General features: G+C 35.4%; 3 protein-coding genes across 4 annotated transcripts; 1 reads left to right on the top strand and 2 right to left on the bottom strand.

The window, feature by feature from the left end:
- Positions 1 to 442: 442 nt before the first annotated feature.
- LOC136811113 (transmembrane emp24 domain-containing protein 3-like) lies at positions 443 to 6,131 on the bottom strand. Of its 2 annotated transcripts, none has more exons than XM_067067718.1 (3): positions 5,885 to 6,131; positions 3,582 to 3,699; positions 443 to 1,702 (listed from the first exon to the last, which is right to left on the bottom strand). In XM_067067718.1, exons 1-3 carry the CDS (start codon positions 6,086 to 6,088, stop codon positions 1,350 to 1,352), a joined length of 675 nt encoding a protein of 224 aa, XP_066923819.1. In that variant the 5' UTR covers positions 6,089 to 6,131; the 3' UTR covers positions 443 to 1,349. The 2 variants fall into 2 exon arrangements, with proteins under 2 accessions (XP_066923819.1, XP_066923818.1); XM_067067717.1 differs by lacking the exon at positions 443 to 1,702 and adding an exon at positions 1,959 to 3,003.
- Positions 6,132 to 10,535: 4,404 nt separating this feature from the next.
- On the top strand, positions 10,536 to 11,905 carry LOC136811112 (piRNA biogenesis protein EXD1-like). Its single transcript, XM_067067716.1, has one exon. It carries the CDS (start codon positions 10,609 to 10,611, stop codon positions 11,602 to 11,604), a length of 996 nt encoding a protein of 331 aa, XP_066923817.1. The 5' UTR covers positions 10,536 to 10,608; the 3' UTR covers positions 11,605 to 11,905.
- Positions 11,906 to 12,601: 696 nt separating this feature from the next.
- LOC136811111 (tudor domain-containing 6-like) lies at positions 12,602 to 23,435 on the bottom strand. The gene is made up of 10 exons (XM_067067715.1): positions 22,924 to 23,435; positions 18,156 to 18,246; positions 17,320 to 17,464; positions 16,926 to 17,084; positions 16,298 to 16,552; positions 15,964 to 16,117; positions 15,696 to 15,757; positions 15,407 to 15,558; positions 15,034 to 15,091; positions 12,602 to 14,702 (listed from the first exon to the last, which is right to left on the bottom strand). Exons 1-10 carry the CDS (start codon positions 23,235 to 23,237, stop codon positions 13,360 to 13,362), a joined length of 2,733 nt encoding a protein of 910 aa, XP_066923816.1. The 5' UTR covers positions 23,238 to 23,435; the 3' UTR covers positions 12,602 to 13,359.
- Between the last annotated feature and the right edge of the window lie 308 nt (positions 23,436 to 23,743).

Raw genomic sequence — 23,743 nt, 5'->3', positions numbered from 1 at the left:
ATCAATTAGTTCGAGTTTCCTTTTTAGAAAATGTTAAACGTTAGTAATATTTGGAAGCTTCTAGAAATCAATTAAAAAATTCAAAGGCTGTGCAAAAAAATGGTAAAAGAGGCCCCCAGCGGCCGGCGTGATGACGTGATGGAGGGTTTTTCGTGGCGTGATGGCGTGAAATTGTGAAAAAACGGCGTGAAGGCGTGAAAATGAAATGCCGGCGTCATCGTGAAATCGAGTTTTTTTAGGCGTGATGGCGTGAGATTTGCAGTTCAGCGTGATCGTGAAAATTATATTTATTACTTGAATCGTAGTTCTATGTCCATTTTAGCCAATTTAGAGGGTTTAAATTTCAAAATTTTCTTGGTCGGGCTCGTAAAAAAAACTGGTATTTAAAATGGTTTAGTTTCACTGACAAAGCGATTGAAAAGTAAAATACAGTAAAATCAAATTCATTTTTTGAAAATTATTCTTGCATAAAAAATTCTCTCTATAATAATTATATAAATATCAACAACACAGAAAACAAAAACTTTGACATAATGAATGAAAGTCCCCTCCAAACACCGGACCAAAACTCAAGCAATCACAATATCACAAAAAATGCTTTAAAAAGAATCCACCAGGTCAAAATTAGAAATATGCTCATTGCTCAACGAGATAAACTTAGGAAAATCCACGAGTTCTCTTTTCATAAGTGCAGGTTCAAATGGTACACGTTTTTTTTATAAGAACACATCACAAATTTTCGAAGCCTTGGGATGTTCTTAACTTTTTTAGTTCTAAGCTGAAAAATGTTCTTAACATGTTCTTATTTTGAAAATTTTGTGAATATCTTTGCCAATTTTCCTGAGAAATGGGGTGTTTTTGAGTCCACAAAGCCTTAAAATGTTCTTAACATTTTGGCCAGCTAACCCTCATGTTCTTATATAGTTTGTTCTTATAAAAAAAACGTGTAATCAATTGCTACATTTTCCGAACTGTGAATCGGTGTAAAATACTTCGTTTTTTGCTTTCTCCGAATTGTAGTAATATAATATATAAAAGCTATGGGAATGAAAAATATCTGGAATATCTTAGCTAGTAGTAAATAAGAGTAAAAATCTTTGTTAAAAATAAGACGAAATAGTTTCAGGCTATGTTTTTAATTTTCTGCTTTTTAATCTTCAAAACGTTTGTTTATATATATATACTGTCCAAAAGTAAAATAACCCAAAGAAGAAATCTCTAGTTAAAAAAAGCATCAAAACAACGGAAGTTTACTGAAGTAGACAACAATAATAAAAAAACTCTATTTAATGAACAAAGTATAACAAATAAATAAATTCTAAATCAATCATCTTCCAGAAAAACGCATATCAAATCCGGTCCCTTTTCTCTGCAAAGAAATTCTTCAATACAAAAACTTGAACAAGCGAGACAATTAAAATTATAACAGCTTGTCCTATAGACCAATATTGGACTCGTTCATTCAAATATTCAGCATTATCCCTAGAAGTTGCCTCTCTTAACCGATGATGTGTTTGATAATCGATAATAACATTTAACGATTCGTGAATCTGGACCGATGACGTCTCAATTTGTGTTAAGGCCGTATGCTGAGAGCCGATACCAGGGGTGAGCGGGTCCTCGTTACCATGGTTGAAATCAAAATAAATGGTTTTATGACTGAATGAGGAGAATTCGTTACTGTAACAAAATACGTATTCACCTAAAATTAAAGAAATGATGGGTCATTTGTAGGGCTGTGTAGTACAGAAGGCTTCTGTCATATTATTAGAGTTTACTCAATTTAAAAAAAAATCTTATGTAATACTAGCATAGGTAGATCAATGGAAACCGACAATACGAAATGCAAAGTGTGACAAACAAACAGTGTGAAAATTCTTAAAAAATAAAAAAAAATCTCAAATCAATAAGAAAATAAAATTCTTCAAGGACATTCACACCACATTCACACTTTGAAATAACTTTTTAAAGATTTTCTCGTATATATTTGATATAACTTTGAAATTTTTACATAACAAGTTTACAAAAAATGAAATATACAGCCCAGCCAAGAATCTCAGAATTATTTCTCTTAGTTGATAAAGTTTTCTTTGCACGAGAGACATTCAGGTGAAATTCTTGGTTGATCGTGAAAATGTTTTTAAAAATGAATCTTTCAGAATATCAAAAGCAACATAAAAACCACCTCTAATTATAACAAAAATAAAATAATTTAAAACCTGAGTCTAGTTAGAAAGGTGGTGGCCAAACAAGGTCTACAAAAGTACGCTATTGAAAAGCTTGATAGGTATTTTCATACCCATTTAACAATGGTAGTCACAATATTTATGAAGCTGAAGAGAAAATCGAAGTGGAAAACGCCAGAACTTCAAAATTGAATTACATGGAGAGATACATAACTAAAAGAAGTATAAGAACAATGAGAAACTAAAATGTATAAAAATTTGTCTAACAGTCTAGAATTTTATTAAAAACACCTTTCCAATCAACATCAACATCACTTCAAATTACACATAGGTATCCTCCAGAGGTTTACCAAAGACTGATCCAAACCGGAACATCGACCATATGAAATAAAGTTTTTCGGTTAATCTTTCAGTAAATTGTGTGTGTAAGCCGAATTACGTCATTTCTTTCAAATTCGATCTCGTTTTTCAGTGAATAACCTTTTCAACGTGAACACCTGTAAGAGTGACATGCCCAACATGATCAAAGTTTGACCAATAGACCAATAGTTCACACGTTCAAAAATATATTCAGCTAAGCTTCTTGATTTCGCTTCTCTTAAACGATGGTGTGTTTGATAATCAATAATAGTGTTCAATGATTCGTGAATTTGTACAGCTGACGATTCAATGAGGGTTAAAGAATATTGACCTTCATCCATTCCTCGACCTCGCCCAATAGGTAGAGGGGGTTCTTTACTGCCGTCTTGGAAGTCCATGTAAATGGTTTTGTGACTGTAGCTTGAGAACTCATTACTGAAGCAAAACTCGTATTCCCCTGAAAAGAGACATGGTGGTTTTCTTGAACACCTTGAAAGCTTGCCTCTCATTATGTTAATTATGTTGTCTCTTGGATTCAGCATTCAGAAAAATCAGTGGTTATCAAGATAATTTATTTACATTTTCAAAATAGTACATTTCTAAAATGGCCCTGAAGGCTAGCCATGAAAGTCCAAGGGAGGTTAAGAAAAATCCGAAAAGAATTTTTATTGATTGGGGGGCTAGCAAATTAGATACAATATATGCACAACCCAAGAGACAATTTCAGGCAAGCCTTCAAGATCGTTTGATTACTATAATATTTTAATGAAATTGCTGAATAAATAGGATTGCAGCTAAAAAACACTAGAATACTTGACAATAGTTTTATTAAGAAGCTACTATTATACTAATCAGACAGGAGTTAAAACAATACCACAAGTTCAAATTATCTAAATCTACGGTATCCAATTAAAGAAAATTGGATCATTTTAATTGAGTTAGCACTGATTATATTAGCATCAAATGATGTGAAGAAAAGGAAATCTCATTTTCGGCCAGGGGACCAGTGCAAAAAAACAACAAAAAGTCACAAACCTAGAACTTCAGCATCAAAGTTGACACTGTCATATTGTTTCTTCTTTTCATCATATAATATTTTCCCATGGGGATCTTTAACTATCACATCTACGTCATAATGACCACCAGTTACAACCTTTAAAAAATCAGTGAGGGAAAAATGTATTGTTATAGCCAAAACTTTGTGACAAGAATTGTAGGATCCAAACAACTTGTCCTTTTATCATGCAGATATTCAAAATTTTGGAGGACTTTATGAGCACTTGCCCCTCTGCATTTCTTAACAAATTACATGCTTTTTTTTAACAGAAAATTTTGGCACACAGGCTGGGCTGTTCTTAATTTTTTGAAATTTTCATGCTTAAATGTTCCTGAATGTTCTTACGATGTTCTCAATTGTTCTATTCGTAATAGGAATCTCTTTAAGAATAATCTGTATTGCTTCAACAACACTTACCCCCAGAACAGTGTGCGTCTATATGATGAACCCGACTAATTGAAAGTGGAATTACATAACAATTACTTGAAATTATTGTGGAAGTGAACGCTTAAGACGAATGTTTGAAAAATCAAAAATACAATTTTTGTAAAGATGGCAAGTTTTTTTGTTGTTTTCATTCAAAATGACCGGACGCCGATTGGAGAATTAGAGAACGCCCGTCGCCTAACCGCCTATCGCCCAATGGAATCAACAAATAACGAGTGTATAATTTGTCGCGCGAGTGACAAAAACCAAAGCACAAAAAGAAGCCCTGCCATAAAGATTGACCCCCTTATTTCCCTGCCATTTTGTGTGCCTTCGCCCTGGGTTTCCTGCCCAAAATAACTCATATCACGCATTCTGATTGGTCGGTGAAAACGAAAGTGGTTTTTGCACATGAATCGCGTGTTTTGATTGGCCGAAGTAAACTTGGTTTTAGATTATTTTGATGCGCTGCTACTGGAAACATATTTGATAAAATTGAAGGCTGGAAAGCACCGTGAAGTTGGGTAACTTGTATCAGTTGAGGGAAACTTGCATACCATAGCTATCGAATGACTGACCAATTAAACCAGCAAAATTTCAAAACAAATGAAATTACGCAGCTCCTCTCGCAGCTCTACTCTACCATTTTTGTTTTGATTTAACTTTATGTATTTTAATGACCAGCCAGGTCATTTACCGTAACTTGGTCTAATGTTGACACCCCTCCTCTAATTCCGACACCCTTTTTATTAGCCTGGATATCCAGGCTGTAAACTATTTCACAGTCTAGTTTTGATATTTTATGTTCTAGTTTACAGCTTGGTCTCCCTAGAGCGATTTGCATTCTCCTAAAGAGAATGCAATCCGCTTGCTTGTGCTCACTTCGCTAAAACCGTAAGGGCCAATCTACACGGCGTGGAGCAATTCTAAAGCAAAAAAAGGATAGTCCTCCAGTTGCTAGTGAAGATAGGGCTTTCTGTTACATGAAAACATGAAAAAGAAGAAAACAGAGGCAAGTTCATTTTCCAAGAAAACATGGTTGGTCATGATAATGCATGCAAACTTTTTTATGGACTTTGGTGTAATCTTTGGATGTTTTAAATAGTGTTAGATCTTGTAAGACTGCTATTTATTAATTTCTGTTTTGCTGCCCTGGGTTGGCTAGGAAACATGGGTTTGCACTTTCATTCTTTAGGGAGACCAAGCTCTATAATTTTAGAACTTTGTATGCTGAGGTAATTTTAGTTTTTTCTAAAATTTTGAGCTTGGATATCCAGGCTACCTTTTATTTATCAGCTGAAATTGATAGAAAGGTCAAAACAGTTTTTCTTTGGTTAGTAGTGTCAGAGAGGAATAATCCTTTGTCAATCAGTGATTCAAGCTTTCCTATTACTCCTGTCTCTAACTATGCATGTTAGCCTCCACTGATGCAAGTTAGCCGATCTCACGGTACTCAATACAATCTAAGGTATTCAATATGATCAAAGGTAATCGAAAAGTAATCGTAATGATTGAGCAAATTGTAATTGAAAATGGTTGAGAAGAAAATGCCATAATCTGGAGTCGAGTGAATATTTGATCACCGATAAAACCGATAGGTGGTCACTGACCAACTTCGATTATTATCGATCATTATTGATTAGATACTTCGATCACAATTAATTATCGAATGTTCGATTAGTACCGTCTGGTCGGTTTATCTTATAACATTGGGTCAAGGGTGTGCTTAAAAAATTTTTAGAAAAAGATTCAAACAGAGAATAATGACAGAACTTGATGAGTAGAGCTTAGTAAAAAAAAGTTGTTATAGGGCAAGTATGAAGCAAAAAAGTGTACAGTATAAAAGCTTTTATACCTGAAACTCAAGTGTACATTTTGTTTTGTTGACAATGGTTTCGTGGAAACATTCTCTGGCATTATCTTCCAATTCAAAAGTCAATTCTACCGAATGGACCGTTATAAAACTAGATGCAATAAATAAAACAAACAAAAACTGTTCCATTTTGTTTGCTGCTGCCAGTCCTAACCAAACAGCTTTTGCACTTTGACTCAAAATCATCCGCACTGCGAGGACGCCATGAGTAAATCAAATGCTAATTTTCCGTGGCCAAACGGTCTTACGATTACTAAAACCAAATATCTTCTAGTGAGCCCGACCACGTTTGTTTATGAAATTACGTGGCGATTTGCCGGTCATCGAAAAATTTAGGTCGAGTGGGTATTTCCCTATATATATTTTTTTCATTCTTCCTTCGTTCCTTGTTTTGTTCATCATTCATCATGATGAGTGTGCTGGTAATACTTAATGCTGTGATGATAGAAGTGAAGTTTCATCTATTTTACAGCATAACAAGCTGAAAGCAGCATCCTTTTGTTTGGCCAAGTTTTTTCAGAGAAAATATTGATCGATATTTATTCGAGCTGTACACTCATAGTCTGTACGCAAAACCCGATATCTGCAGCTAATTTCAAAATTCTACGAAACACGATAATCGTGAGATGCACTCTTACAGAGTATGACACTCACGGTGTAATCCTTTTGGGGGTTCACGGTTTTGGCGGAGGAGCGGAATTGGTTTTTCTTTCAAACGACGGAGTAGAAGCGCATAACCTATAAAAGACGGCTTTTTTTTCTACGCAGTAACCTCTTTAGAACCCAGGTTTTCGGGCTCCAAACATTTGAAGCTCTTTGCAGTAGTGACGGAAAACCTTTAATTTCAAAAAAATTTGGGTGGCGCAATTTGGGTTCTTTGTCAGTGATGGAACTGGCGGGAAATGGCGAAATGGCGACACAGGAAAAAGTATGGAAATCACATCCTGCAAAAAATCACATGCGTGTGAAAATGCAATTCACAAGCCATCTTTTCCCAACTTTAATGGAGTGTCTGACTAGATCTAAAATCACAAATAGGATTGTTTGTCTTTCTTAGAGAGAGAAGTTTAATACCCTAAAAGTAACTCACTTCTATTCTATTTAACAAGTGAGAAAAGATGGATTGTGAATTACATTTTCACACGCATGTGATTTTTTGCAGGATCACATGCTCGGAAATTGGTTTTCACACGCATGTGACTCACGGATTTTTTCCTGTGAAATTGCAGAATCGGGGTACCCCTAAAATTCTCTCCCCACATCCTTGGGATGCGGGTCGGGATACTTTGGTTCAGAAAAATAAATTCTAGTTATAGGATCGAAAATTTTGAAAATGTGGCGTGTTTTTCATCTAACGTCGTGTCTCTGGTTAGTCAGCAAGCAGAGATTCGAAACGGGTAGTGAGAACGATACTGCAAGAGTTTTGAAGTTGATATCATTTTGTCAAAAATCGTTCCAGTCATAGGAGTTTTATTTCTTGACAAATGGTTATTTTTCTAAATTAACCCAAAAATTATCTGAACTCATAAGAAAGTATGCACAAGGTCTAAGATGGTCAATATCTATCAACTGGTGAACATTTCAAGTTACTCTGAATCGCAGACCTCTATAGATATACTTCCTACCGGTTGACCCACGAAAAAGTTCAGACGTTTCTCGACGTCTTGAGGCCGAACAAATGTCCTAAAGTGCTTGGAGTTTAGATATTTAGAAAGTAGATATCCTAACTTAAAATTTGAGCTATCACTTTGTAAATTTGACCAATTTGTTCTCTACTTATGAGCTTTTAAAGTCAAAATTCACTTTACGGAAACTTTACAACCATTGTTTTCCTATTGAAATGAGCACTCTATTAAAAAGCTCTGTGTGCAGTGCGTGTTATGCTTTTAGCTAGATTTTGACACACTTTTTGACATCCACTGAATTGATAGAAAATTTGAATTGTCATTTACTGCAAATTTTGGAATTTTTTTTCAAAAGATAAAGGTACCAATCTTTTATCAAATTGACTGCGGATCGGCCTGATACCACTTAATCTTCATCTGGATAAATAAACGCTCATAAAATGCTGTTATCTGAAAAATATATGTGTGATTTGAAATGCGATATCTCACGTATGAAAAGTGCACGAAGGTTGCATGATACAAAATAAACAGATGAATGTTTATAGAAAAAAAATATCTAATTAAAAAATTCCTTCTGTGCCTATAAATACACTTTTCTAACCCAAATTTTGGAAAAATATACATCACGTGATCGATTCTGTCCAATAGAAGGTTGCAAATGAAGCAAGTTTTTATTTACCTTAAGTGGATAAATTTTGGCGTGGATTTAATTTGGCGATTGGCCAAAATACGATTTTTGGCGGGGATTTAATTTGGCGATAGTTCAATTTCGTAAAATTTGGCGAGGATTTAATTTGGCGAATTGGAAATTTTGTCACACTGAAATGGGTGAAAATTACTCAAAAATATACTAAAAAGTTGTGATTTTTCACATAATTCTCTTTTTGTTAAATTTGGCGGGGATTTAATTTGGCGAATTGCCGAATTTGGAAATTTTGGCGAGGATTTAAATTTTATCCCCGCCAAAATTTATCCACTTAAGGTAATTGCACTTTTTACGATGCAAAATGTCATTAATATTTTTACAACCGTAACACGGATGTTTTTTGAGAATTAAGGCAAGTTGGTTATCTATTATTTTTACATCGTTGTGTTACTAGTCTCTTTTATTTGACAAATAAGCCTTCTGGAAAAAAATTCAGTCAAATCGAACGGGCCAATCAGTCGATATGCATTATTTTAGTCAAGTTTACATTTTTGTCTGTAAAATACTAACAAACAAGTGGCCAAACTAAAATTTGGCAAACCCTTCCATCAGGCAACGATGTAAAAATAATAGATAACCAACTTGCCTTGATTCTCAAAAAACATCCGTGTTACAGTTGTAAAAATATTAATGACATTTTGCATCGTAAAAAGTGCAATTAAATAAAAACTTCTATTGGACAGAATCGATCACGTGATGTATATTTTTCCAAAATTTGGGTTAGAAAAAGTGTATTTTCCTATAGGCAGCCTCACAGAAGGAATTTTTTAATTAGATATTATTGTTCTATAAACATTCATCTGTTTATTTTGTATCAGGCAACCTTCATGCACTTTTCATTCGTGAGATATCGCACTTCAAATCACACATATATTTTTCAGATAACAGCATTTTATGAGCGTTTATTTATCCAGATGAAGATTAAGTGGTATCAGGCCGATCCGTAGTCAATTTGTCTAAAGATTGGTACCTTTATCTTTTGAAAACAATTCCAAAATTTGCAGTAATAACAATTCAAATTTTCTATCAATTCAGTGGATGTCAAAAAGTGTGTCAAAATCTAGCTAAAAGCATAACACGCACTGCACACAGAGCTTTTAAAGGAGTGCTCATTTCAATAGGAAAACAATGGTTGTTCTCTTGGGAAAGTGCCTTCTAGAGGTACTTGGTTATCTATTATTTTTACATCGTTGCATCAGGCAAACCAGTCAAAATTTTAAAGGTCACAATACTTATCAATCTTGAGATTTTAAGGGGTTGAATTTGTTTCACTTTTCTTATAACCAATAGAAGCAAAAGCTAACCTTGAAAAGGGTGTGTGATAGGTTGCTGGTATCTCACTAACGGATACTACTTGCGGAGTTGTAGAGATTTGCGCGATTTAGAATAGGTGGTTGATCGCTAGTGGTACGATCTTGAATCTGGAAGCGAATGAGTGAACTTGCAAGTGAATGAAGAAACGGATATTTCATTTTTGTGTACAATCCCGATGGAAGTTTCTACTCAGACGTCTTGTAGCAGAGTTCAATCCATTGACTTCCAAGCCGGAAGGGCTAGACTCGAGACTCCTGGATGGGAAATGAAGCCACTTAATTTCCCATCCAGAACGTCCGCGCGTGGTTTCTAAACAAACCCCGGATTGAAAGTAAAGTCTATCGCTAGATTTAAAAAAAATGCAGTCCTCAAAAACAAAGGAACCACAAGATACAATCGTCGTTATGATTGCGGCGCGTTCTGGATGGGAAATAAGGGGCTTCACTTTTTCTTGCCTGAGAAAGGTTAGAGATTTTACTCTAGCCCTTTGGGCTGTAAACTCAATGGCTCCATCCCAGAGAGTTTGGGACTTAGAATAGACGACAAAAAAGGATGGAAGGAGGCAAGCAAGATGTTTTATACTGAGAAGTTGGCATAATGTAAGAAAAATATGATGTATACGTTGATTGTTTATTTTTCGAAATTCTTAGAATCAATACAATACTTAAAAGAAGATCATGGAAGCGGTCAATAAAGCGCTTTTCAAGCACAAAATTTCAGTTCACAACTTTTTTTGAAGCTTTGTTTGAATAAAATCTAAAACAAAGTAATTCTACGAAATTTTGAAGAATCAATAAAACACGTGAATTAATAATAGACGCTTGAAAAGCCATATGTCAGTAAAAAAACATGTCGGTTCATGCTACAGTTGAGGTCATTTGTTGCTATAGCGTGATTTATTTTATTCAAAAGATTGGAACACGAGACCAATTCTTGGAAAAACCACTGACAACTATTATAAAACCCTTCAGAAGCGACTGTGTACTTTCATCTTAACAAAAACACATCATTTCGAGGTACGTCGAGTAGATACTGCAGAAAGCAACGAAACTCAAAATAAAATGTCTCGATTTGAGAAGCAAAATACAAGCTCACTTAAAGTTAAGTATAGTTTCCAACTTAGGGAATTGGACAAAGCATGTCAAGGTTTCAAACCCACTGTCCGGGTCATTGACGAAATCAGTGGTCTACGGGAGGTCTGTGATCGGTTGAAGGGCTCGAAGGAGATAGCTGTTGATTGCGAAGGTGTTGATTTGGGAAGAGATGGAAAGTTGACTTTAATCCAATTGATGGCAGGCGAAGATACAGTGATCTTGATAGACGTGCTGGTTCTCGGTGAAAGTGCTTTTAAATATGGTTTGAAAGAGATTCTTGAATCGAAGGAGATAGTGAAACTGATGTTTGACTGTCGAAATGATTCTGTCTCGTTATGGTACGAGTACGGAGTCAAAGTGACCAACGTTTTGGATATGCAGTTGTTGGAATATATGGTCCGTGCTCAAGCAGGTCATCAATTTCCTAGTGCCAGACGAAGTACACATTGGCACAAGCCGAGAGTACGCGGGCTAGACGCTACAACTGATAAATATGTCAGGTTCGATGATAAGTTGAGTATTGGGATAAGCGACGTAAGAAGAGTGAAGGAAAGAGCAACCGTTTTGATGCGAGCTGAAAAAACTGTATGGCGATACCGTCCGTTGACCGAAGGATTTGTACGTTATGCAGCTTTGGATGTCGTTATGATCAACGTGGTGAAGAAAGCTTTGGCAAGATACAAATCACTGGAGGGGAACACGTTGAAGAAGCTGGAGATTGCTTCAGAGAGGTATGTGAGTGCACGGCGTGATTGTGAAAGAATTGACGATTTTTACGTCTCCCACCCAATTCTGATCTGCTACATCATTCCAGAGGAAATAGGAGGTATCATTCAACCTTTCCCTTATGAGGGAAGCAAATGTTCTGGCTGTAAGAGGATGTTGACAAGTAGCTGTATGAGAAACGGAAAATGTGGTGATTGTAGAGAAGTCGAGCGAAGAAATGGCCCAAACAGAAGATGAGAGGACAACTGTCCAAATGATGACAAGCAAATAATGATAACTGATTAGAAAGAACTTTAAATGAACCCTTTTGTTGACAGATTTTTAAAGGGATCAATTTATGAGAAAATATGGTGCAGTTGCGGAAAGTTGGAGAGTTTCAACATCTTCTTTTTCGAACCTACAAACTCTTGACTTGCCAAATTTATGTACTTATGTACCTTAATTGCTTTTAAGTTAATTTATATGAATTCAATTAGTAAATCACCTTTTAGAATGTATTAAGCTCTTATTAATGAAGAATAAATATTAAATTAAAGGATATTATCATAATTAGTAAATCACCTTTACTGGGCTGTTCGAGCTCTCAATTGATGAAATTACCTATAATTTGTAGTTTCTTTATCAATTATATTCCCCTCTGTTTAAAAAACATTAGCATTAACAGTAAGTTTTTCCGATGATATTTACTTATTAATAGTGTGTCAGAAACTATATGATTAAAATTGTTTTGATTTATTGACTTTTTGAAATTTGGCTGATTTGAGAAATTGAAATTTCGTACATGATTTTGAAATTTGAAAATAAGAATCTTACCTTTTCCTGGTGATTTCATAACTTATCGAGTTCATGTACCCTTGAAGCACTTTTCCTGAAAAGCGACCGATTGGCTGTAATGTTGCTGCATACTTGTGTTTTTTATTACACTAAACAATTAAAGAAAGAATTTCTTTCATATACGTGTTACAGCTTTTTCAAATCATTAGAGAGCCATTAAAGCGAGCATGAGTAGTTAGAGGCCACAGACCACTCGTGAATAATTATTGGATGCGGTGTTCGGGCCTGGAAAGAAATTATTATTTTGTAAAATGGTGGATATAGCATTGGAATGAAAAAATGTTAATTTCAGGATAAAAATCGGCGAATTCTCGCTTCCCAGTTTTTTAAAAATAGAAGGGCTCTTTAAATTTTCCAAAAAGAAAAAAAGGTTAAGAAGGAAGCACCTACATAGGATTTTAGGGTAAAAATAAAACAATATTTTCTTGATATTGAGTAAGTATAAGAATTGAAGAATAAATATACGTTGAATAAGAAAACATTAATTCATAAACTTTTAATGAGAATAAAAAATAGATCATCTGCTTTACTTAGATATTTCTCGGAAATGTAATTGCAGTTGAAAATCAGCATCTATAGTACACCATTCACGATATGAACAAAGTTTCTTAGAAATTTGGCACTTGAATAATGGATCTATGACCCTATGATTAAATGAATTTTACAGACTGCAATAAAAAGAACCAAAAGTAGATAATCTGCATAAAAACGAAATAAGAAAAAGTATTTTTTTAAATCTACGTAAACATTATGATCTAGAACCAAGAGGTACTACACTCGAGTTTGTTGGGACCAAAATTTTGGAATAGAGCAACGAATAGAGCAAATGCTTGCAAAGCAATTTGACAGCTCTATAACTTAGAGTTTTCAGACAAGTTATTGTTATCGCAAAAGCTTAACCCGAGTCCAGTACCTGAAGGTCAAATTTAAGAAACGTTACAAATCAACATTAGTATTAGATACTTCAAAATCATGGTGCTATTATAAACACAAAATATTATCTCATCTAAGATCGCTCGCTAGTCGTCTGTTATAAAAGAAGTTTAAAATTGGTATATAAGTTTGCTTTTAAAAATTCACTCCTAAAAAATTGGATTGTAAACAATTTACCACATTCTTAACATTACATGGTAAAGGTCCACAAACCTAACACTCTTATCATACTGTGGTTTCTTTACCAGGTGATCTTGGAGCTGATAATCGTTTCTGTTGTTTACTCATATGACTACCAGATGCTTCAAAAGAAGCAGTCAGAGACTCTCTCGACATCACTTTATGTGTCTTTTCATCAATGAATTGAATCTCAAATTTTGACCCACCCAAACTGTTCCTAGATTTACTTTTGGTCGATAAGTCACTTTTAGATCTACTTTTAGTCAAGTCTGTTTGTGACCCATACGGGCTACTATTGGTTAAATCGGGAATACTAAAAGAAATTTTGTTGGAAGGGGTCATACGATCAGTGGCCGTCATGAAGCTCAAATTATCAGTATCGGTTAACGTGACGTCTGATCGTGCACTGTAGAAGGAATCGTTATCGGTCGACGAATCACCACCATTATCGAGAAGGATGAGATTCTCTCGTGCCATTTCCATCGATGAATTTATAAAGACATTCTTCTTGCTCGTTTCGTCTAAAGATCGTTGTAATTCTGCGTGTTCTTCGTCTTCATCTTCATCTTCATTTTCGGCCACCGGTAAATTTTCTTCAACTAATGTTTCTTCTTCTTTCTTAACCGGGGCATCAACTTCAATACGGTCATCGGTAGAGTCACTTGCAGATTGTACAACGTCTTCATTGTTATCAGATTGTCTTTTTTTGTCAACTTCATCCTCTAAAATACGGGTGGCTTGTGCAGTTTCAACATTAGTGGATACTGGCGTTTCTGGGGTACTCTCATCAACATTGGAATCTCCGACCTTTTGAGGTGTCACTGGCGGAATGTGGTCACTGACAACAGCCTTGACAGCTCCATCAACAGACATCATATCAATGTCCACAAATGAATCATCTACAGATGCTTGTTTACCGACATTCTCCAAGTCTGGCATTGAACGTTCAGCTGTGGTGATTTGTGGGTCTTGAGAATCTGATGATTTCAAATCCTTAGTAATACCACTATCAGTTGATTCAAGTGTGTCTGAGGATGCTAAAGTGTCATTCAACTTTGAAGATACCAATGTTTCCTCTGCTTCCTCAACGTTGTTTCTCTTCGCTGACACTTCTTCAGAATTTCGAGTTACATGATCAACGATTTCAGGAGCAGATTCAACATTGCTTTCAACATTCGGTGCAACAATATCTTCGATAATTTCGATTGAAGATTCAATTGCATCTTCAGTTGAAGGGATAACATTTTCTTCTTCAACAACATGGGTAGATTCTGGCTGGATGACGTCTTCGAGAATGGGAATTTCAGGGATTTCAAGAATTTCAGGGGTCACTACATCTGCCGAAGGTTTTTGCTGTTGTGCAAAGTTGCTCTTTGTCGTTTTAAACTCTAGAAGAAAGAGGGAAACAGTTTGATACCATCTGTTTGCGAGAATTTTTTTTAGGCCCCTAAATGCTTCACATAACAGAAAGAAGGTAAACGGTTAAGAGGTATTTCTTAAAATAATTGAAGGTGGGATATGATGAAAATGTAGAGAATGAAGAACTGTTCTCTAAGTCTAACTGACTTTCAACTCTTCAAACAACTTCAAAGTCTCAATAAATCAGAGGCCGGCTCAGTAAAGTAAGGTAAAGGCAGCCTGAATTTAAAAATATAGACTCCAATACTAAGTTTTCTATTTCAATAGCAAATGAATCAAGATTCAATCAAATCAACCTACCCTCGTCATATTCAGCGTGGTTGTTTTGCACCATGCGATCACAAATACAAATATCCTCCTGAAAATGAAAAAAAAGAGATGAAATCTATTAATAAATGAGGTAATTACGATAAAATATTGGTCATTGAAACAAATTTGTTATAATTCAGATTCCATATTGATTTTTCTCCTTGTATTGTAATCGTATTTAAAAAACGTATCAAAAAGGCGCTGCAGAGGATAAAGGAAAGAGAATAAACATGATGGATCAGCAAAAACCTCAATAGCAATGACAGGTCGTCAACATGATGACACAGCGCTGAGAACGCAGACAGGGAAAAAGTCACCATCACTAATATTGAGAAAAACTTTCCAAAATCTAATTTCTACATACTTCTTGTTCAAGATGGATAATTTCGATAACATTAAGTTTCTTTCCATTTATATCTTTCTCCCCAAGCACATTGGCGTACATTGCTATCCAGTCACCGTAGTGTATCAGTTTCTTGAAGTGGGTTTCTGATACTTGTGTCCAGTATGGGTTTCCTGAAAAAAGGGGAAAAGTTCTTTTAGTGACTTTCAGGAGAACATTACCCTTGAAATTGAAATTAGGAAAAAATTGAAAACGATTTTTGGTGATATTAAATGGGTATCCAATTTGCAATAATACAAACTCACTTTACCTTTCGGACGAATGGGCAAGTAGCATTCTGAAGCACAAGCTGGAAGTTCCTTGTATTCTGGTCTAGTAAGAAAAAGTTATTATTCAAAATTAATATTTGTAGCAGTTTGTAGACTTACTCCAAAAAAGTTGCCACATCTTGCAGTCTGGTATAAAAATAATCACTAGAATTCAAAGGAAATAATACGATAAAGAAGAAAAAGGCAGTCAATTTAATGACAATAAACAATATAAGATGACTGTTACTCTGACAAGAGACAAAGTATTACTTGATAGCCTTGACATCGTCAAGGTTGACTAGGATAACGTTTCCATAATCGATGAAAAGAACTTCAGCAGTTCGATCTCTATTGATGGATACAATGGTTGCTCGATACCATTCCCCATCTTTATGTTGTGCCACGCACAGTTCACCTTTCTTTCCTAGTAAAATACGCAAGTAGAGGAGAAAATGAAAATATAGCAGAAAACCAGTCTGTTTAGATATCTGTGGCTTGAGCAAAACATGAGTGAACCAAGTCTGATCGAAGGAAAACGAGCGTTAACTGGATCAGATGATCTAATACTGGATAGCGAGTTTACATGAGGTTTAATTGTTGATACCTTGCATTAGCTGCCCTTGGTTTTTTGACATGTTACCATAAACAAGTTTCAGTTTCTCATTGAGTGCTTCCAGCTTCAAGCTTTCTGTAGTACAAGGTTGAATCCACACACGGTCTGGTGTATCATAGGCAGATACAAATACTTTGAAGTAACCATTTTCGGCAGGCTCAGGGAAAGGCATACATTTGTAGGTCTGTGGTAAATTGTCTGTTACATTCTCAGGTTTTGCATCAGGAACTTGTTTGGAAGCTAAAACTGAAAACAAATAGAAACATTCTTTAACACTCTGCATGAAACTTTGCCAAAATTTAGCAATACAGGACAGAAAAAGTTACCTATTTTTTAAGTACAATGTTGCATTTGAAATACTTTGGAATAAAATAATTAATAAGTAAATTCTTTGTGATTGCAGGTAAGGCAATCCACTGAATCTTGTTTCCTTAGCTGTCTAACAAGAGGTAGGAGGGGGGTAACCTCTCCTTTCCCCTGGTTTTTCCCACGTACTCTTGATCCTGAGCACAACCACCTTTAGTATTACCCGGCTGTAGGGTTAGACCCACAAGCTTGTGCATACTAGCTGAATGTTCAACCGTCATGCTGTGGTAGCTAAAAATATTTCATAACAAACCCCTCAATTCATCTTTTGCTTTGAGTTTCTTAGCAACTTCAACTTTCTCCTCAATAAGAAGTTTTGCATAATCCACTTGTGTAGATGCACCAGAAATTTCCACTCTGCGAAGACCATTCAAAGTGGGGTCTACATCTCTCTCCAAATTGATTTTAGCTCCTGAAATGAAAGATAAAATTTCATTAATGAATGACGTCAGTTCTGATTCTAGACAAAAATTAATATCAAAACCAAAGACTACTACATTGTATTGACTTTCAGCAGAAACTCAATTCATAATTCAGGTAGATACAGGTAAATAATGGTTTTGTAAAGTTGTTGATTGGGATAATACAATTAATCCTAAATGGTAAACTATATAATATAAATTTTGACTTTTGTTTTCCATACCAACCTGATATACTGCACATCTCCCTGATACTCTGTCCACTTTTTCCGATAATTTGGCCACATGCTTCTTGAGGTACAAAAACTTCCGCAGTAATAAACTGTGGAGTGTCTGAAATTATTTTCTTCACCTTCTGTTCACATTCTAAAACCTAAAAGAGAATTTATTGTGCTACATCACTAACACACAAAATTCTGCAAAATCTTAAATTTCACATTATAATATTTATTGTAAGAAATAATTTAAAGAGATTCCTACATGAAAAATGAAACTTAATCCATGAATAGCTATCATGGAAGGCATTTGAAAAACTCAAATCAAAGTTGTCAGCAGTGATTCTATCCAAAGATATTTACATCCAAAGTTCTGAATTCAAGACATTGGCACTCTATGGAAGCCATATTAAAAATGAAAATTACAAAGTTCTATCCATAATAGGTAAAGATTAGAGAACTGGATCAAAAATTAAATGACTTTTTATGGTATATAAATTCTCTAAATATCATGTGACCAAAATTATTACAGGTATCCTTACATAGCCTGCTCTCAATTATTTTAGCTGGTATGAACAGAAGTTTTCCAATTTCCTCATTTTTATATGGCTTCCAAAGAGTGCAGATGTCTTGAATTTGGAACTTTGGACGTCAATATTTTGAGATAGAATCATTGTTGACAACTTTAACTTGAATTTTTCAAATGCTTTTCATGATAAATATGCCCTGACAAAGTTTCATTTTTTGTTAAGGTAAAATGACAGGGTAAGCTATTTTATGATTCTAAAAATGATAATTTTACTAAAACCCTTCAACTGCAAAGCATTTTTCCTTCAACAAATAACAAACCTTTTCTCTTTCCCCCTTTATTGTCAGTTTTCGAACTGGTTTGCTTTCTTTTTCTTCTTCAGTTAACTCATCTTCCTTCTCAAAGTTAAGTCTGAAAAAGAACAAAAATAAGACAATTCAATAATCTTAAATGATTGACACTCTACTCTACCATTTTGAAGACCCTCCCAGCACTCCGGGAACGTTCGGAGCAAAAAGCGTCGTTTTTTCTGTGCAATTCCGGTGTTCTGGAGCATGATATCTGTGATATAATTACAATATGTGCTTATCATGTGAAAACTAACTGCCCACACGCATATTTTAAAAAATCAGCCGACTCATGGTAGTTTCGATATTTTGACCAGTGATGCTTTCAAATATAATGTGACAAACTCAATTTCATTAATGGCTGAACCATTATGACATGCCTGAGCGGACAAAAATACTATCTTTCAAAAATACATACTTTCTTCCAAAAATACATACTATCTTTCAAATATAGATACTATCATTCAAAAATACATACTATCTTTCAAATTTGTACACTATCATTCAAGAATACATACTAACTCAGACTAACTTTCAAAAATATATACTTTCCTCTAAAAATACATACTAACGTCAAAAAATACATACTATCTTTTAAAAAAATATGTGTGATCTTCAAAATACCCTAGCGGTATGTATATTTTTCATTAAGGGCCCATCTACATGATAAAGGTGAGGATGAGTACTTGACCTCGTACGATCAAGCTCACTTTCTTATTGGAGCATGCACACCTTGTAGACACGTGGAAAGTTAAGAAAAATCTAGTTTCAAACAAGAAAAGTCTCAGGCTCAGGAATTTGTTGGTTGGTATATTCAACTTCGAAATTATCAATAAACCGTGATTTGGCAAATCATATACCACGATCCAGCAATCGACCACTCGTTGGAGTCAAACACTACACCCAGCTACACCCACAATTATCACACTTGCACTGTTCCCATTACACTAGTCACTGATAAGAGACTAGGAGTACGCATGTGCTAGCTAGTTAGATCGTATGACCTACAGTACCTTATTGATAAAATCATGGTGTAGATAGGCCCTTAACAAAAAATGGTTGAAGATAGCGTTTATATTTGAAAGGTTGTATGTATTTTGAAAAGATAGTTTGAATATTTGAATATTTGAATATAGTATTTGTATCTGGAAGATAAGTATGTATTTTAAAAAGTTAGTATGTATTTTTGAATGATTATGTATTTTGAAAGGATAGTATGTATTTTTGAGTAAGTATCTATATTTGGAAGATAGTATGTATTTTTGGAAGATAATATGTATTTTTGGAAGATAGTATGTATTTTTGGAAGATAGTATGTATTTTTGGAAGATAGTATGTATTTTTGAAAGATAGTATTTTTGTCCGCTCAGGCGCGCCATAAACCATCATCCTCAAAGACTGTAAAGGATTTTATTTGACCAAAGTCCATCACCTGGGGGACAAATATTTTATTTTTTGTATATAACCATGTTTAAATAGTTTTTAGAACGTGTTAAAAATCACTTGCTCAGAGAAGCACCGGAAGAGCTCCGGAAGGTTCCGGAGAGAAAAATAGTGTATTTTTAGCTGCTTCGGAAAACTCCGGAAGTTTCCGGAGTGCCGGGAGGGTGCTCCATTTTGTTTTGATTTAACTTTGTATTTTAATGACCAGCCAGGTCATTCATTTGACCAGACGGTACTAATCGAACGTTCGATTGTGATGGAAGTAATCAATAATGATCGATAATAATCGAAGTTAGTCAGTGACCACCTACCGATTTTATCGGTGATCGGATACTCACTCGACTCGAGATTATGGCATTTTCTTTGACCATTTTTGATTTGTTCAATCATTTCGATTACTTTTTGATTACCTTCGATCATATTGAATACCTTCGATTGTATTGAGTACTTTCCAGCCTTCGATTTTATCAAATATGTTTCCAGTAGCAGCACGTCAAAATAATCTGAAACCAAGTTTTTTAGGCCAATAAAAACACCGATTCACGCCACGAAAACCACTTTCGTTTTCTTCGACCAATCAGAATGCGTGATTTGAGTTACTTGAGGAAACCCAAGGCGAAGGCACACAAAATGGAGGGGAAAATGGCTGGGAAATAAGGGGGTCAATCTTTATGGCGGGGTTTCTTTTTGTGCTTTGGTTTTAGGTCAGTTTTTTTTTCTTAAAGATATATCATAGTGATTGGTTATCGAAGTAATCAATTGGTTATTGAAGTTGTCAAAGTTATCGAAAGTAATCAATAACAATCAAAGTACTCGAACGGTTATTGAGTCTTCGAAGGGTTAAGAAAGTGATCGAATACTCACATTTTTTTGAAATTTTGGTACTCGACATTCAATTATTAATCGATACCGTGAAGTCGGGTAACTTGCATCAGTGGAGGCTAACATGCATAGCCCTCAAATGACTGACAAATCAAAGCAGCAAAATTTCAAAACAAATGAACTACGCAGCTCCGGTTGCAGCTCTACTCTACCATTTTTGTTTTGATTTAACTTTGTATTTTAAGGACCAGACAGGTCATTCATTTGAGGGCTATGCATGTTAGCCTCCACTGATGCAAGTTACCCGACTTCACGGTAAGTGGTTGTTTGATTACTTTGATCATTATCGATTAGGCGGCCATCGAAACATTGTTCTGTTCGCGTCGCAACAGGTGTTAAAAATGCACGCTGGCGGACGGGTGGTCGGAAAAAAATTCCCGGGTTTTTTTAAATCGCTTCTGTAAGTCGGGGGCAGGTAATGACACGAACAGAACAATTTTCTGATGGCCGCCAGAGCAATCAAGAAAAAAGCTATACATCAAAAGAACAATTTGCTTTTTCCTGGCTTTTTCCGCGGTTAGTGTAAAACACAGGTCACAGGTCACAGGTCATACAAATTACAGACCGGAAAACTGTAACACACTCGTAACACACAACTCATAACATAAGTTCCTGAAAATATTATATGTTATTTAGAAGACAAATCATCAACCTCAATTATTGACAACAAATGACACTTAAATTATGTCAATAATGATGTTATCTTAAAGTAGGGTAGATCGTCAAATGGCAAAGTCAAAAAATTCAAAGTGTAGTATTTTTTTGTGAAATTTAATCTATTGTTAGACATTTTGCGCAAATTTTAACCTCCTAGGTAAAAAATCCAGCATTCCCCAGGGGGGTCTTTGATTCGCACTAAAGCGAAAAATGAGTAAAAATGGCATTTTTTGCCCATTTTAAGACTATAAAAGGCCAGGAAAGGGTCAAAATGGTTTCTAAATAGTGTCTTGTACTAATATTCAACACAAAAAGACAGTTTTTCCCTCGTTTACAAAAAAGGCCGACCTGACTAGCGGCATTCTCGAGAGAGTGGAGAAGGTTTTCTGCGAACTGAATGGTCTCAGAGACAAGGGCGAGATCATCAGCAAAGTCTAGATCGGTGAGAAAAGTGGCGGGATTTCTTCTACTTTGTTGGGCTGTAAGTTGGATGCCCTTGTAGTTTGTAGTTGGATGCCCTTGTAGCCCTTCATGCATAATAGGATGCTGACGCTGCAAGTGGATATAGATTGACAGGTTTTGAAAACAATAAATACTCAAAGAGAGCTGTCTTAGAGAGATGAAAATGTGACGTCATTTTATCAAAAATACAAAGCAAGGGATAAAAATATTGAAACATTTATAAAATATAATCCCATTGACACTATTTTCATCAATTCTTGTTATCATACCCAAGGTGATGCAGGAGATAAAATGAGATATGTCATAGCATAGTGCGGAAAGGGGTCTGATCCCCCCTTCTTAAATGATCCCCCTCTTCTTGGCATCCCCCCCTTCTTGGCATCCCCCCTTCTTGGCATCCCCCCAACCTTTAAAAATGCCTATCCCCAAAGGGTTTCGGGCTAAATTTTTATGGTAAAAAGGGAGGGGAAACAGTAAAGAAAAATTAAGTCTGGCAAATATAATACCACTTTTTAGTGAAAATAAAGAACTTCCTTTCATGCAGACAAAATTTCATAACAGTGCTGGAAAATAATCTACAATATATGTAAGCCCCCCCTTCTTAAACGACCCCCCCCCTCCTTGCTATCCCCCCCTTTTTGGTGAAAATTTCTGATCCCCCCTTCTTGACTTTTTTGGATGGTGTCATCCCCCTCCCCCCTTAAGAAAGGGGGGGTCCGAACTATGCATAGTGATTGTGAAATAGCTATTTTCCTGTTAGGGGCTGTTTAAAGCAAAGGTGTGATCGATATTCGAATATTTCTTTATCCTTTGTATATAACTTACATAACATGCGTATAACATTGAAAAGATAATTTTTTTACATGTGTGATATAGATGTAATATATAATACAGTTCTAGATCAATAAAGTACCTTTGGAATTATATTTTTGACATTAACAACATTTTCTTTGTGTTTTACAGTAATTAAAGCTGACCTGTGACCCGTGACCCGTGACCTGTGACCTGTGACCTGTGTTTTACACTAACTGCTTTTTCCGGATTTTTTCCCGCATCTCCGCACCAGAAAATCAGGGGAAAATATGATGCGGGCGGGTGACGCGAATAGAACAATTTTTTGATGGCCGCCTTACTTCGATAATCGAATTTTATCGATTAAATAGTACCGTCTGGATTTGTGAGGGGTATGCATGTTAGCCTCCACTGGATGCAAGTTACCTGATCTCACGGTATATGTCTGGCTATGTGAATAAAAGTTTATTTTCAGACTTATAAGTGAATGTTAAGAATTTTTTACCTGACTGCAAATTCATTTCTCAACTGTTTGATGTTTGAACCTCCTTTTCCAATAATACTTCCAACAATTCTTTTTGGAACATCAATGTCAACCGAAAACTGAGCAGCACTTGCAACTGCAGCATTTAAATCTGGTAGTTCACTTCGGGTTGACTTGGTTTTGTTTTCCTTTTCGCTGCTGTCATCAAGAATTTCATCCTCTTCGTCATCATCTTCAAACTCCTCATCTTTCTTTGACAAAAAATATGCCAAACCAAGAATGAAAATGAAAGCAGACCCACCAGCAAGAATAATAAGCTTTTGTTGTTGATTCATCTTATGTTTAACAAATAGAACAAACTTGTAAACATAATTAACAAACACTACAGAAAAGTTTGTTTTTCTCTTCTTTACAGCTTTTTTCTGGCTTCTATCGTTTTCAGCAACAACCAAAGCATTCAAACCATGTTGAAGTTGACCTTTGTTCTTTGGCCTGATTTTTAGCCTGTGTATGTTTTGCAATATTCACATCTTTAAATATAAAATATTTTCGATGAAAATTTAAACAGGACAGACTATATAAAAATAAAAAGTCATTATGAAATACCTGGAATAGTACCAAATGAAGCTAATTTTGATCTTCATTTTCATGCATGAAGAAAAAATCCATATTTACACAAACAAGGCAAACAGTCTAGACAGACTTGACGTCACCTGATTAGGTAACGCTTTAGTTGCAGCTCCGTTTCGTTAGTACGCGCGTGGTATATGGTGTAAACTTTCCCATTCCCGCATCCCGGGTGAATAAACTGGAGGGCTTTCCGAAATACAACCTGTGGCGA

Source organism: Clytia hemisphaerica, unplaced genomic scaffold (assembly GCF_902728285.1).
Source record: "Clytia hemisphaerica strain Z4C2 unplaced genomic scaffold, Clytia hemisphaerica genome assembly, whole genome shotgun sequence".
In the NCBI taxonomy this organism is placed as follows: Eukaryota; Metazoa; Cnidaria; class Hydrozoa; order Leptothecata; family Clytiidae; genus Clytia; species Clytia hemisphaerica.
Note: the sequence above shows the minus strand (reverse complement) of the source record. Positions and strands in the feature narration are given on the sequence as shown.